Source organism: Sorex araneus, chromosome 6 (genome assembly GCF_027595985.1).
Source record: "Sorex araneus isolate mSorAra2 chromosome 6, mSorAra2.pri, whole genome shotgun sequence".
NCBI lineage: Eukaryota > Metazoa > Chordata > Mammalia > Eulipotyphla > Soricidae > Sorex > Sorex araneus.
The window spans coordinates 117607582-117623188 of record NC_073307.1 but is presented as its reverse complement, the minus strand read 5'-3'; the positions used below and the strand labels follow the sequence as shown (position 1 = coordinate 117623188).

At 40.8% G+C, this 15607-nt stretch overlaps 1 protein-coding gene across 5 annotated transcripts in view; it reads left to right on the top strand.

Moving 5' to 3' along the window:
• The window catches only part of SOX6 (SRY-box transcription factor 6), a 650955-nt gene extending 641603 nt beyond the window's left edge, over positions 1–9352 (top strand). For all 5 annotated transcript variants that reach the window (XM_055142871.1, XM_004613574.2, XM_055142870.1 and 2 more), the window contains one exon: positions 2556–9352. In XM_055142871.1, coding sequence (XP_054998846.1) covers positions 2556–2859 — 304 coding nt within the window. In that variant the 3' untranslated portion in view covers positions 2860–9352. The remainder of the gene's footprint in view (positions 1–2555) is intronic.
• The last annotated feature ends 6255 nt before the right edge of the window (positions 9353–15607 follow it).

The window sequence follows — 15607 nt, the reverse complement described above, 5'->3', positions numbered from 1 at the left end:
ACACAGTCAACCCTAGTTCTATCCCTAGTACCATGTAAGTTCCCTTAAGCACTACCAGAAGTGATCCCTGAGCAAAGCCAGAAGTAAACCCTGAGGATTAATGGGTGTGGCCCCATCTGAAGTGGGCAGGAAAAAAATTATGATATGATGGCTGAACAGCAGAGGCCAAAATGAAGTTTGTGGTCATCAATGTAAAAGCCAGTGAGCGGGGTCATGCTTTCTCTAGTCTAGCAAAGCTCAACCCCGTGGAGTAGGAAGAGTAAGAAACTAGGGAGTTTTTAACTACGTCAGAAAATCAGAGAGTGGAGAATATACAATACAATAATGCAGAGGTATGAGTATATTGAATGCAGAGTGATGGGGGCACGGGGCAGGGGTGGGGGAGAAGGGAGTTCTTTACTGGATCTATACAATCAAATATTTTTATTTTAAAATACTAAAATAATTGCCACTCATTCTTTGTGAGAAAAATGTCCTTTGTTAAAATATTTGCTAGTTTGTATATACACATAGATCCTACGTTGGCTCACTCAAGTGGGCATTCTGTAATATAGATAAGTATTTCAGTAAAAGGTTGTGTTTTTTTTACTGTAGTATATGTGATTAAGGCAAAAGTTATTGCAATTATCCAAATTTAGTAAAATAAAATAAATAAAATGTTAACAGTATTTGCTGCTTTGGGAAGGTGAGCATGAAATTTAATTTGTGTTGATTTGCCCAAAACCTAGGAAACAGCAAGTGTACTGTTCTTAGTCAATTTGATTCTGGAGGAAAACCAACTTTTCATAAGATGTTTCTACACATAGATTTAGATTCCCCAATTATCATTTTCCTTCAGGCAATCAAAAAATCACCATGTGCATCATAGGAAATGGATCAATATCAGGTACTTGGTGTCAACTGGGCCCCGACAGGTACCGCAGAAATTGGGGATTTTTATGAGATGCAGTGAGCACAGTGTATCTGTAGACCAAAAGTCTGTAAAGGAGAGAGTGATGGAATTCAAGTCAGGTGACCTCAGATCAGTTTCTGGCTGTGCTGATTATTGAACCACTGAGGCTCAAATGCAAGACCTTATTTTCTTCATCTGAAAACTGGGAATAATAACAACTCCTGGGTTTGCCATGTTAATTGGATGAGAAATATATATAAAAACATTCCACCTATTAAGTTAGTGAAAGGCTAAGGAGTGATTACTATGTTTGAGTGAGTGAAAGAAATTGGCAAAGATAACACTACTAGAAATTCCTCTCCACCTTTCCTCCTTTTACTTGACTGGAAGTCATGTAGGCTTTGTGAGATAATTAATTTCTTAGATATGTGAATGAAAAACTCCTAAGTAAGCCACATCTTCATAGATTCAGGGTATTTTCCATCAAGGTGGCTAGAAGTTTCCGTGATTCTGTGCAGGGTCATTAAGATTAGTTCATAGAGATGACTTAACCAGAAGCCCTGAAAATGAAAAGTTGAAAGAACTGTCTAGGTCTTCCCTGATGCCAGCTTTTGGAAAGATCTGAAAACGAAGGCTCAAAGAGGGTAGTTACAATGACATTTCGGAATAAATCTTAATTGTATTTACTGCTAATAAAGACAAGAAACATATGGTGAGTTGTTACATCCCTAGAATATTGTTTCAGAGTCTCAGAGCTAGGTAACACTCTAATTCTCGTGACCATTTCGACAGCCTCCAGGGAAATTGGAACACAGATAGTCATGTGTCTCTGCAGAGGAAAGGACTGACCTTCACAAAGGGTTTAGTATGTTTATTTTAACTAGAGTATCATTATGATAAAATGATCTTGTGTGACCAGGCTTGGCACCTGTTAAGATGTGGGCTGGGGCAATATGTCTATTATTCTGTTAAGCTGCAGCGTTTGCATTGCTCTTCCCTCCTGACTCCTCCATCCTCAACACCAACCCTAAAACATCCTCTAAACCAGAGCCAAACTGATCTTTCTGTAACTATGAAATTAGAAGCTTCAAGGAGTCTCTCTCCCTGCTTAGAAATAAGGGAGACATTTGCAGGAATAACTAATACACGCTCTGCTAAATCTGACTCTGGGTGGCAGAGTTAATCCTCCTCTCTCATCTAGATCTTTTCCTTTGTTCAGTTCTCCAACCAAGGTCATGGCATAAGCTCACCTCACAGTGCCCTTGTAGTACGTCTCACTGTACCAGTTACTCTTTTGTAATGTTCTAGGGGGTCTTGAAAAGTGACCTCATCTGCAACATTTCATAATTCACTGTAGCGTTCATTCCAAAGGCCAATCCAATCCTTGCTATATTTGCAAATGTTGTAAGAACCCCTCGCTTTTATGTGGCAAAGCGACACATACAGCATCCCCTTATATTGCTTGACCCCAACCATAGCATTATATTGGGGAATTTGTTTGGGCTTCTGTGGAGAATACCTTTACCACATTTTGTCATTTGATTAGAGGGTCCAATAGGGCCCCCTTTTGGAATATGTGTAAGATGAAGTCCAATGTCATAGAGAAGAACTCATTAAGAGAGAGATTTTCCTCTGTTTTATTTTATTTCTTGAATCTATACAGGCAACAGCCTCAGATTCCAATCACCACAGGAACAGGTGTTGTGTATCCTGGTGCTATTACTATGGCAACTCCCACACCATCACCTCAGATGACATCTGACTGCTCGAGCACCTCTGCCAGCCCAGAGCCCAGCCTCCCAGTCATCCAGAGCACTTATGGTATGAAGACAGACGGTGGAAGCCTCGCTGGAAATGAGATGATTAATGGAGAGGATGAAATGGAAATGTATGACGACTATGAAGATGATCCCAAATCAGACTATAGCAGCGAAAATGAAGCCCAGGAGGCTGTCAGTGCCAACTGACAGAGTGCTTGTTTGCGCAATTAAAATACTCTGACATTTCACCTCCCCCCCTCCCCAAACAAAAAAGTTCTTAAAGAGCCCGCATGCATTTGTGGCTCCACAATTACATCAGCAGAATGGTCTTAATTGTTTCGTAAAGTGTGAGACAGATTAAGTTTCCCCTGATTTTTCATGAACTTGAGTTTTTGTCGTTACTGTTATTGTTGTTGTTGTTGTTTTTTTAATTTAGGTGAAGACATATTAAATATGAGACACCAGGACTTGAAAAACTTATCTCAACCCATAGCTGTCTTACAAGTCTTATATTTTTGTCTTACTTTTAATTTTTTTTTCTTTTGGATGTTGATAAAGGTTTAAGTTACTGTTTTAGATGGGGTTAAACATTCTCACTCAGGTATGCTGTGCCGGCCTACAGGTTGTGAATGTGTTTTTATTCTGAATTACTTTAGACAACAACTGAGGATTTCATATTGTGAAACAGAACAAGTCCACGGCGTGTGCAGCTGCATGTAGAGCATATTCAAAAGGCCTCGGAATTCCATTTTTCCTCCATGTGTAGAGTTATAACTTTGAATGTGCCAAACTTTTTCATAACTTTTGAATCTTAATATTTTGAAAGTCTTAAAGGAGACACTGCAAAGTCTTAGACAATCTTGGCATCTTAAAAATCAAATAGCAAACCACACATTTTTTTTTCCAGAACATGGTAAAGTACTCAGGAATCTGGAGACAAGATATTCTAAGGAATGAACAAGGTTGCCACAGTGCATGTACCCAACATGTTTGCCTCTAGACGTGCCATCATCCTGGGGCGGGCTATCATGTCCGCACACCAGAGGGTCACCACACCAGACACCGACAGGGTGGTCTTCTCTGCCGGAGACCCCCCTCTCACTACATCCATGATCCCTTTGCCTTTTACCCTGACATTCAGTCTTAACACATTTTTCTCTTAAGTAATTTATTCATTCCAGAATGTCAAGGGTCCACTTACTATTTATTTTTTAAAAAATTGTTAGTGGCATTAATTTAATCATTCTTGTTTTCAACCTTCCTCCCCACCCTCCTTCCCTATGCAAGAACTTTGCTGTTCCTTTCACCTCCTTCTCCTGCTCAATACAAAAAAAAAAAAGAATGTACATAGTGATTTTATGTCCCCAGAGTATCTGGAAGCATTTCTGAAACTATTAAATATCTCTTTATCATTTTAAAACATGAGTGTATATCTGGTGGCAGGGCTGTGTAGGGAAACAGGTGTAGGGTCTTACACTCCGGTAGGTCTGCCCTTCCCCCCTCTCCTCCCCCCCAACATACAACAGACTGCTTCTCTGTAACCTTGAATCTCTTGCCAGAATGTTTTCCTAATTGAGTTCAGCAATGAGTCGAGTCTAGGCTCTGCATTAGCAGTATCTCCCCAGCAAGGGTCAGCAGTGGCATCTGTGGGAGAGGAGAATCCCAGGGCCATACCTGAAGCCCCAAGCTGCCTGCAGAGAGGCTCTCATGGTCTGGCACCTTTGCACGGAGTCACCTTGTCCCAACTGGCACATGTTGGGAGTTCTTTGCAAAATCCCCCAGGATGCAAGAAGCCATGGGACAACCTCACAGCAAAGCTTTAAAGGCAAATAGTCATAACATAGCCAGAAAAGGGAAGAAAACCATCAAGGAGAAGGAGGGGAAATGCATGTGCAATGTTCCACTATGGGCTCTGGGGAACAGATCCCTCCTGGGGCAACAGACAAGTGTTGCTGCTTCCACCCATAGAGGGGGGCATGCCTATGTGTGTACAAGGTTAACTGCACTGTCACCTAGGATTTCTCTGGAAATTTGCTGTTGGGCTTAGAAGCAGTGAGGTTTTATTCCCCATGTCCCAACTCTAGGGAATTTAGCCATGCCATTTTTTGGTCTTCCTGAAACCAGGGCTGTTTACCTATGGAGGCATCATCCAGAGTGAATCAACAGGAAAATGTCAGTCAACAAGACAATTCACCTCATGGGACAACCCAGAATCTGATAACCAGGATATAGCAATGCCGCCCCCCCACTCAGATTTCTTGAGCCATTTTGTCACTTGGAAGAAAACAGTGTACCTTCTATATTTATTTAAAGAAGGAGTGCTCAAGGCCACACCTAATAGCAATAAATAGGTCCAGCCAAAATATTACTGGCTATTAGCTGGGAGTGCTCTCTATAAGCTGATTAAGGTACTGATAGGAACGTTTTATGCTTAATATTGGTATTGATTGGGGATTGGGACTTTGTTTTTGTACATTTATTTCAGATGAGGAGGAGGCCATTTATTTCTCAAAAAAAGGAGTATTTATTATTGTCTTACTGCTTTCTTTTGATATATACCTCTCCTCCTCAATTCATTCTTATGTTTTTTTCCTTTTTCCTTTGCCTTTTGCCTTTGCCCTATCCCATTCTTTTTTAATTTTGTTGCATAGATAGAGTGCTATATGGCTAGTATTGTGTTGTATGTAATTAATTTTGCACAAAGGCAAACATTTAGAATAGTAGGTTAAGTTTGTTTTTATGACCATGCCAAAATAAGATTCTGGGCTGGTGGAGAACAAAGGACTGTTCTTAGGACTGAAACTTGATTTTGCTTGTAGTAAAAAAAGAAAAAAAAAAGGAGAAGAAAAAAATGAAAAGAAAGAAAGAAAAAAAAAGAAAACACACACACAAATACAACAAAAACACACACTCACAGATGTTGTTTCGTAAGTGTTATGAGCACTGGATATAAATGGTATTTTTTATCACTTCTGACTAATGTGAAACTGTTGTACGAAAACTACATGAACAAAAGTCATCTGTTTCGACTCGTGTGGGCTTGCCTCACAGTTGCCGGATTTGAGTCATTTTTATGTCTTGTTATTTCATTTATTTATGCAAAATACATGTGTGTATGAACACTTTGTTTTAGCTCCAGCTCTGCCTCAGTACTGGGGTTCAATTACTTCTAGCCATGTTCTTAAAAATGAAAGGCTATTCAGGAATGTTCTGATTGTAAGTGTTTCTTTCATTGGGTCAAACAGTGATGCTGTATTTGAATCTAAATTCTGTGCATAAGCAGTTTATTCTATTTATTAGCCAAGTTTGGCTCTAAATATCCATGGAAATTAAGAATGACAATCATACGGATCACTTCATTTTCTTTTCAGTGGGGCTTAAACAAAGTTTTTGTGACTCTACCATCTCATTTTAGAATTTTCTAAATGTGTAAATATAACATAGAAATAGAATTTATTTTTGGTTCATGAATACTTAGATATAAGTTATGTATTTCCTTTTTGTTCTCTATCCATTAATGTCAGTCCAGACTAGAAGTTGACAAGTCACAGCACCTCACAGGGGTTATGAATTATCAGCCACAGAGAGCGAGTCCTGCCCAGAGCTAGGGTCGTAAAACCCTGCACTGGGGTTCATCTGCAGTGTAGAAAGCACTGGCCACAGACTCAGACTTTCACTTCTTTTTTTCACAGAGGTCAATGAATTGAATATGCTAGATCTCCAGTACAGCTGAGAGAGTCACTCTGCTCTGTGACTCTATCAGAATCTTCCACGTTAGTTCTGTGATCATGTAATAGTGCAAAGCATGAACGTCTTTAGAAAGATGAAATTTCCCTTGAAGATTGGCCATTAAATAAAAAGTCTTACCATGCCCATAAGGTAAAGGATATTCGTCTGCTTCATTTTTTCTTTTTCTAAGCGCTCCCTAGTTCCTTGCATTTTTGAATCAGAGACGAAGGCTACTTCCATTTTATTAAAAGACCTTCCAGGATCAAGATTGGCTGAAAACAGACAATCCTCTTTTTTTTTTATTTTTTAATTATTTTTTTTTTTTAAAAAAAAGGTACCCGGTAGACTAGGGTAAAGGGAAGAGGGAAAGGGAGAGAGGAAGGAAAGGTCACTGCGGGCAGAGCAGTGAGCAGGTGATTCTGTCACTGGCAGAAACCCTGCGGCCTCTGTTCCAGAAGGTACCACAGCTTTGTTGTTTTCACACGTATCCAACGCAAGCTTTGAGGAGTACAATCAGTTTGCTTCACTTGGCATTTGATACTCCTTCTCCTCAGGCTTGACAGAATTTGCCAGGGTCCTGATACCAACTCCCAGGCCAAGTTCTAAATTCAGGTGTGGTCTCACAGTGCAATGGAGCGGGTCAAATTCTAGCCTCTGAATCGCAATGCCGCCAGCTACCCCTGAGCCCAGGGCGTTTTCGGAAAAGGGCACCATCACTGGAGGGTTGTGTCTAAAGGCTTCTTAGTTTTTTCTGAAGAAGTCAGGATACTTCCCTAAAGCACAGCTTCCCAGACCAGGCTCACGGGCACGAGGTAAAAGGAGGGGTGCATTCCAGAAGACCTCTCATCGTCCAGAGGGAAGGCAGGCTGGTCATCTGAGCACCCATAATAGAGGCTGCATCTCTTAGCTACTTCACTTTGCAAAGAGGTGACCTTCACCTATTCGTTAAGAAAAAGGAAAATTAATTTTGTCGTTTTTAACCATATGAGAAGTCTTGTACCAAGTGCCAGCAACTGCAAAGGATGCAGCTAGAGGAATGTATTGAAATTGTTACTGGGTTCTTCCTTTTCAAGAAGAAAATGACAAAAAAAAAAATTGGTTGCTGTAGTCTTCTCTGATTTTGTACATGCTTGTCTTAGGACTGAGTTGGCACTTAAGCTCTCTTCTCAAAGTATAATAATATTGTATGACCTCATTTGTCCCTTTACAAAAGCACTTGCATCATTTCCTTAAGTCATCTGCCCCTGATATGTTTTTCTCCTTAATAAACAACTTCTATCTGTTATTCTTGATGATTATGTTCTGTTTCTGATGCCCTATCCTCTTGAGCATGACCCTCTGCTAATCTGCTAATATCAGTGAAGATAAGCTAATGATACGCGAAGTTTCTTTTCATTCCCATCCTCTCTTTTCCTTTGGGGACAGATTTACTCTCCAAATGCTCCTGAACAAGTACCTATTGGGAGAGCCTGTGCCTCTGGGGGCAGGGGCTGAAAGTGGGTGGGGAAGGGCAAAAAAGGTAATGCTTGGTGCAGATACTCTTCGAATTGATGTGGCAATATAAAAGCTTAAAGGCAACTCAGTGACCTGTCTTGCTCTCAGTAGTTTCTTATTCCTGAAGAACCACAAGCATAGAGTAAGGCTTCCGTGCTGGCACTCTTGGAGTCTGGGGAATGTGCAAATATTGAACTGTTTTGTATGCTGCACATTGCAGATCTGCTCATGTGCATTCTCCGTTTGTCTTCCTTTGTCATATGTGTTTTGGCTTTTTTAAGTTTTATTTTATTTTTGGAAAGTGCAGTCTTTTATTGTACCTTTCTCCAGCTTGTAGCCTACTAGAATGCTTAGCATTTATGTTCATCCATTATTGTATTTGCCATGTAAAATTTTTATTACCTTAGACAAGCTTATGAGCTGTTACTACATAACTTATCTTACTGTATGTAACTCTTTGATTTCCAGACATTGTAATTTGTTTGTGATGTATATTGTGAGATTGTATTCTATGTTAATTTAATCAGCACAATTCACTGACATGCTGGACTGACATGCTGGCTGCTGTTTCAAAGTGTAAAGTTTGTGTAGGGCTGTCGGGACAACTGCAACTCTTGTTGTCAAGGTACTGTGCTTCGGTTCCTCTAGCAACACTGCCAATGTGGACCTTGAGAAGCTAGGGGCATTGACTACACTCTCCAGCAAATTTTAAATGCAGATTTTCTTTGTAGAAATTCTATGTATAATGCAGGTACCTATGTGGCCCATGGCTGGTAACTATTTGGTCAATTAGAAAAAAAAACATAAAAACTAGTGTCTATTGCTGCTTTGAATATGTTTGAAAGTCTGAAAATGTAAATAGTTTATCAAAAAAAAAATCTTGTACAGTCCAGTGTAAAGTTTTTAAATGACCTTAAGGGTTGCCATCACATCTTTCTCACACTCTCCTCTTGATAACAAGAAAAGAGTTTGCTAAGGATTAAAATGACAATAGGAGGGGGGGAAAAGAGATGAATCTCTTCAAATGCGAAGGAATGAGTCCTTGTTCTTAGCTTTGTTGCATACACAAACTTCTTGGATTTTGTTGTGCAGTATTGACGTGAGATACAACTCAACATTGAATAATCTCGGTGGTACTTTTCGACGTCTTCCCCTCCTCTGCCTCATAATAAAGGGAAAAGACAAAACTGAAAGACATGCTGTCTTTATCTCTCCTGGTGTATGTTGGCACCTTAGCTACTTTTTTTTTTTCCTTTTTGCACAAGGTGCTTTCCTGATATGTTAAACCTGCCATCTTTGGGTGATAATGTATATGCCATGATGGGGCTTGGGCCCCTCAGGGGAGTGTCTATAAGAACTGCCTATTTATGCTCATTTACCTCAAGACTGTCCTCTCTACCCTTAATCTAGTCGTCATCACTCCATCTTTTGTACTGCTGTTGACACTTACAAATTAAAGATAAATTTTGTTTTATGACCTCTGTGTACGACCTTGTCTGTTCCCTGCTATCTGCCTCTACCACAGAGCCCGGTAAGCCCTCGGTGTGTCCCCTGCTTGCTGCTGGAGACATTCTACTCCCTGCCATTGCTTCTGCCCTACTAGTTCACAGGAAATCTTCAAAACCCTTAGTCTGGAAAGATGTGCCCGTTCATTTTCCATGTGGAGCATATCCAGCTGCACCAGGAAATGTTTGTGGATTTAGAAAGTACAAACAGGATCCAAGGTGGAATTTTGTCAAGAGAAGATCAGAAAGAATGTCACGTCCTATTTGCCCAACTTCTTTGTGAGAGCGACACAGTTTATAAAATCGCCAAGCACCAAGACATACCAAGGGATCCGAAGGGCCAGCCTCTCATCTGATCTCAGCTTCTACCAGCCTAGTAGCCAAGAGTGGAAAACTGTGGGGGAGCTTCTGGAACCCTCAACTTCACTGTGGTTGGGCGTCATCAACTGCTTTCTCACTTGCTTCTGTCTCGGAAGGAGAAACCCCCAACCCGTTGGTTCAGCTTTAAGTTGGAGAGGGAGAAAAGTTCTGCTCCAAATGACAGCAGCTTCTAGAATATTTCATAAGCTATTTCACTATGCTGAGGGATAGAGGTGAGCTTTGGACTGAAGGGAGCAGGGTCCTTCAAGGAGATTCAGACCAGCCCTTGTGCCACGGAGCCTAGAGGTTAGTAACCTATGCTGAGGAGTGAAACCTTAAGAGTTCAGGGGGGAGGGAGAATATTGATATTTTATATATAATTAACATCAGTGTCAAGAGCCAAGAATTTGGGGAACAAACTTTCTTTTGAAAATGCAGTCAAATTAAACATTTAATGCAAGTATTTTTAAAGATCAGGGTTCCATGACCCCCACCAGCTGCCCACCAAGTCTCTAAAAGCCCCAGTAAACAAAGGGTCTTTCTGTGGAGCAATTCTGACCTGACTCTGCCACTTGCCAGCGGTATGATCTTCCTCAAGGTCTGTTCTCTTCTGAGCCTGAGTTTTCTCCTCGGTAAAGTGGATTCATAATCACTGCTTGCAGGTTATTGGAATAAATGAATGCCCTGTGTAGACCAGGTAGCACATAGATGCAGTGGCCATCACACTGCATGTAAATGGAGCTGGCTCCTGCTGTCAGAGGATGCCCACGATGCCCACACTGGGGAGAGCGGTATTGTCACCAACTGAACCAAGAGAAGGACTTGACTGAGTTGAGAACTTGGTAACAAATGCAATCAGCCAACCAAGCTGGTCTTTAGACTATAGATTCGTTCCTTTCCAGATCCTCCTCAACATTGCCCTATGCCTACACTCAAAAACCCAGATCTGATCTGGCCCGCCATCTTTTAGCCTCTCCTAAAGTTGTGGGACTTGCAAAAGCCTCTAGAGAAATTTCACATTCCCACCCAGACACTCCGTGGCAGCAGCCCACAAATCTTGCTTTACATGGTGCCTTCCCATAACTTCTCATCACTTCTCTCATCCCATCACTTGCCTGCACCCTGCCCTCCTCCTTGGGCTTGGAGCAAAGATGTCCCCATTTTTGCTTGGGGATGTCCCACTCCTCCATGAAACCCCACCCTAGGCACCCCCTCCTCAGCAGCTCTTCCCAGAGGCTCTGGGGATCCCAGGACACTTGTAAAGATCATTCCATATACCACAGAGTAATAACTTATTTCTGTATATGTATGCTAGAAAGACATGGTTCTTGGCCAATAGTAAGTGCTCCACTCTTGTTTGAGAAATGGGTGACTCAAAGGAGGCAGCATATGTGGTGATGTAGGTGCCTATAGAGTATCAGTGTCTTAAAGCATAGGGAGAAGGAGCCCTTTGAGTAATTTAGTGTTACTGCATTTGGAGAATATTCCATTTTCATTTAAGGGAAGACATTTCAAATCAGTGTGATGCCATTTCCTGTTAAGGGCAAAAAGTCACCACATTCAAATTCCCAGTCCTGGAGCTTCCACTCTGTCTGAACTTCGAGCCATCCAGGCAGGAGTATGGGAATGATAGTCCAAATATAGGAAAGCTGTTTGTCTTACTCTTTCTTTGACATCTAAGTTCCTGAGATTATCCTTCACCTACCCAGGAGAAGGGGTCCTAAGAGGCCCAATCCTTAGGTGTCATCACAGAGCCATGAAGGGAACTCCCTGCTCTGCCTGCTGGGAGAAGAGGGACAGAGACCCCAGGGTGCTCACTCGGTCCCCTCTCTTTGGGACAAATGACGTGGTCCAGGTTCTTTCCCTGAAAAGTGTTCAAGAGACCTGCTGTTCCCAGATGTAGTCCACAGGTGAGCAACTACAGTATTATCAGGTATATTAGAGCTCTACATGGACCATTCTCAGTAGAAGGCTCTATTAAGCAAGACACCCCTCTGACAACTGTAATTGACTTTTCTGTTAAAAAAAAAAACACGATAGGATATGAAAGTTAAGAATGATTTTTCCTCACTGAAATCAGGAAAACTCAGCTCCAGGAATTAGTCCAATTAAATGACAGAGCCACCACCTGTGTGCTTTGTAATTCTGAAGGCAGTCGCTTCCATTGCAAGTGGCCTCATCACAGTCTGTGCTCATCAGTGATGTAGCACTGGATCTAGAGCCAGTAATCCCCTGCCATCCCAGACCATGCCACTGAGGCATCCAGGAAGAAGGGTCCTTGACAGTTCTAATACTATCTTTCTGCTGAGCTGTAACAGGTACCTAACACTGACTGAGATGCCACAAAGGGTCCTAGGCCAACACATTCTTCAGAGTCTGTGCTACAGACTCTTCCATTAATTGGAGTAATGAACTATTGAATTATTAAATACAAAAACACTTAACATGTACTGCATATTTGCAGCAGGTTGGAAGACCACTGAGTAGGTGAATGTAGAGATGAAGACTGTAAAATGAAGGAGAAGGGGGAGATCAGAGTAGCTGAGTTACATGTCATCCTGACACTAGGCTCCTAGAACTACTTGTGGATTGTTGATTCCCCGTACATCATCAACACACCCCCTGGCTGATAACCCTACCCCTGTTCCCAACTCTCATCAACCAGTAAGCACTCTGTACTCTGTTCTGGTCTGAGGGTTTACCCAGTCTACTCTTCATCTACCACTTCCACAATCTTTCTCTCACTGCTCCCCTAACGAAAAGATCTTCCTCTCTCAGCTAAGTCATGGCAAGATCACTGGAACCCAAGCCTGAACTTTTGGTGTGGATGGATGCAGCAGCTCTCCTGATGCATTCAAGCTCTGCCAACCCTCCTCACCCACCAGGCTCCTGGACCAGGATCCCTGCTATGCTCTGAAGCCCCCACTGCCTGGGAAAGCCTTCATTCTGCCACTATTACTGCCCATACTTCAAATCTCATACTTCATTGGCATTCCTGTCAGAAGCCTTTCCTCAATTTCCTCCTATTTTCAGAAAATGCAAATCCCTCCAAAATAGTTTGATGACAGCTATTACAATTGCCACGGTGGGTGTCAGGGTTCTGACTGACTTCTGTGTTACATTCACTTCAAAACAATACAAAACTTCTAACAATCTTGGCATATAGTGATACTTAATACATGTGTTTTTTTTTTAACAACTAAATTGAAGCATTGAACTATTTATCCTTGAATTTAAATTCAAAGTACTCATACTCTATCATTGGTAGTTACTTTAGTCTGATCACTATCCCAATGACTACTAGCTCTCTGGATGCACGCTGCCTTTATTTTAAAGACAGTGTGGTAACTAATAATTGCTTGTCAGTGACCTCTGTGGCATCTTCAAATAACATCCCACTTCATTGGATGGTATTTTTGTTGTTGTTGGTGGTGGTGGTGGTGCTGGTGATGGTTTGGGGGCCATACCTGGTGGTACTCGGGGTCTATTTCTATCTATGACCTCAGGGATCACTCCTGGTGAGCTCAGGGGAGTACATGGAGTCCTGGGGACTGAACCCACGTCAGCTGTATGCAAAGCAAGTGCCTTTCCAGGACTCTCTCTCCATGTACTATGCGTCCAATCACCATAGGGACTTTTAAATGGTGCGTGTTGAGATATTTACATATATGGATACTCTACGTTGAGAGAATGATATCTCAAGCCATGGTCCATTTATGCTTCAAAACGTTCTCTTATTATGGTCTCATGAGCCTTCTAGAGGCCAGGTGTGGCAAGGAGAGTATTGATGCACTTGGATACTCCAGAACAAGTGGTTAGCAAACACAAAGGATTACAACATAATCATCTTTTCTTTTCTTCCTCTCTGGACCAATCCAACAAGTTTTGAAAATACCCAAATCACTCACATTCCAGTATATGTATAGATAGAGTGAGTAAGTGAATAAGTGATTAGTGCCTGAGTGAATTATCCAGAGTTTGCTCTAGAATTTGACACGTTTGTGTAAAAGGTTATCAATGAAACCAATGTTGTCACTAACAGTAAAATACCGTTGTATTCTATTTTGATAAAATTTTGTCCATTTCAACATTTCTATTCTACTATCATGAACAGAACTAAAATTAATTTTGAATGGCAATGATTAGTACTAGAATCCTAAAGTACAAAAGATTATTTTAGCACTTTTTTCAGGATTTTGAAATAATAGTTTAATTTTCTTAACAGTACTTACTATGACCTAAGTCATCAATTTAATACAAAAACTTAGATGAAGAAAAGTAATGTTGACCTCAAAACAATCTATTAAGTCAATTTCTGACTTTGTATTAACAATAGTCAGCTAACAAATGTTGTCAAACATACACAAACCTAAAGAAGAAGAGCTACTTAGTACATTATTTTATTTGAACTTTATTTGTAACACTTTTAAAGTATCAATACATGCTAATTTTAATAGAAATTCGGTGTTTTCATTACATGTTATTATATGAAAAAACTAAATGAAACTGGACCCTAACGATGCAATGAAATGTGTATAATTTAGACGTATCTCTGGAAATAAAACAAGCACTAATGCATTAATAAATAATACTAGCAGTTAGGAAAGTTAGCACAAAACAAACAAATAATTATAATATGTCCACAGATGACTAATCAGGGACCTGATACAGGGACAAGCCAATTGTTCTTCCCTGATACATTTTGCTGCTCCAATTCACCCTTGAGTTAGAATACATTTAATTGAGCAAAGTGCTCTTATATTCTATACTTAGATTTTTTTCAAAAAATCTTTATGAAATCATTTAAATTCATTTATTGCACATTTGAAAAATTAATTCACTTCCAAAAGGCACTTGTTCATTAATACTGAAAATAACACCTGCTAAATCTGTGGGTGTGAACCACTGGAGAAGTTAGAAGTAAATTACTAAGGCGCAACCACTCCTTAGACTTGGGGTGGGGGCCTTTGGTTCCTCACCTGTAATGATAACCTGGACAGTGCAGGAATGCCAGGAAGGCAGGTAGTGATGTGCTTGGGGGGGGGGGGGGGAGTGGCCAAGCACGCCTGCCCTGGACCGAGCTATGGAAAAGACAAGTGGTCTGGACCTCAAACTGTGTCAGATAAGACATACCAAGGGATAAATACTGAAGCTATAAATACAGCTCAAGAACTGGATCGTTTTTCAGGCTGTTGAATTTCAAATGCCTGCCAAACAGAGTGTAATATCTGGGCCTCTCTATTTTTGCAACTCACTGCAAGGAGTGGCTTAAGTCCAATTAATTTAACCAAGAAAATCTGCGAAGTGAGGACCAAAGGAATTAAACAGTCCAATCAAAAATTGGAATTGAAATTAATTTTATAAATGTTAATGTGATATTGGAAGAAATTCAATTTAACCCTAGAATTCAGTTAACTCCATGATGATAAACAAAGGAAATGCAGGACTCAAGAAGGTTGACAGTGGGTTAGTCTCTTTATTTCAGTCTAAGGAGTCAGATCATTCAGATATAGATACTTGAATTACATCAAGTTTTCTGATTGACCTGTTTCAGGTGGAGGGGAGGGTGCAGAGGGAGTCTCTTTGGATACTTAGAAACACACAGGAAATCCCCTTTCAAGCCGCACCCCCCCCCAAAAAAAGTGCAAAAGCACAGATGCGGTCAATAGTGTCTTCTTTAAATGATATTGTTGATTAATGACAGAAACTCCAATTAAATGGTTTCTTCAGCATAAAGTGGCTTTTGTAAATGAAAGACTGCAAGGGTATGGCGGCCCCTTCCTCCCAGGAAGCCTCTTTAGTCTCTTGTTTTTAGTCCTGATACAGCTGGAGTAGAAGGGTGGAGAGCCAGGTGAATTTAGTTGGTC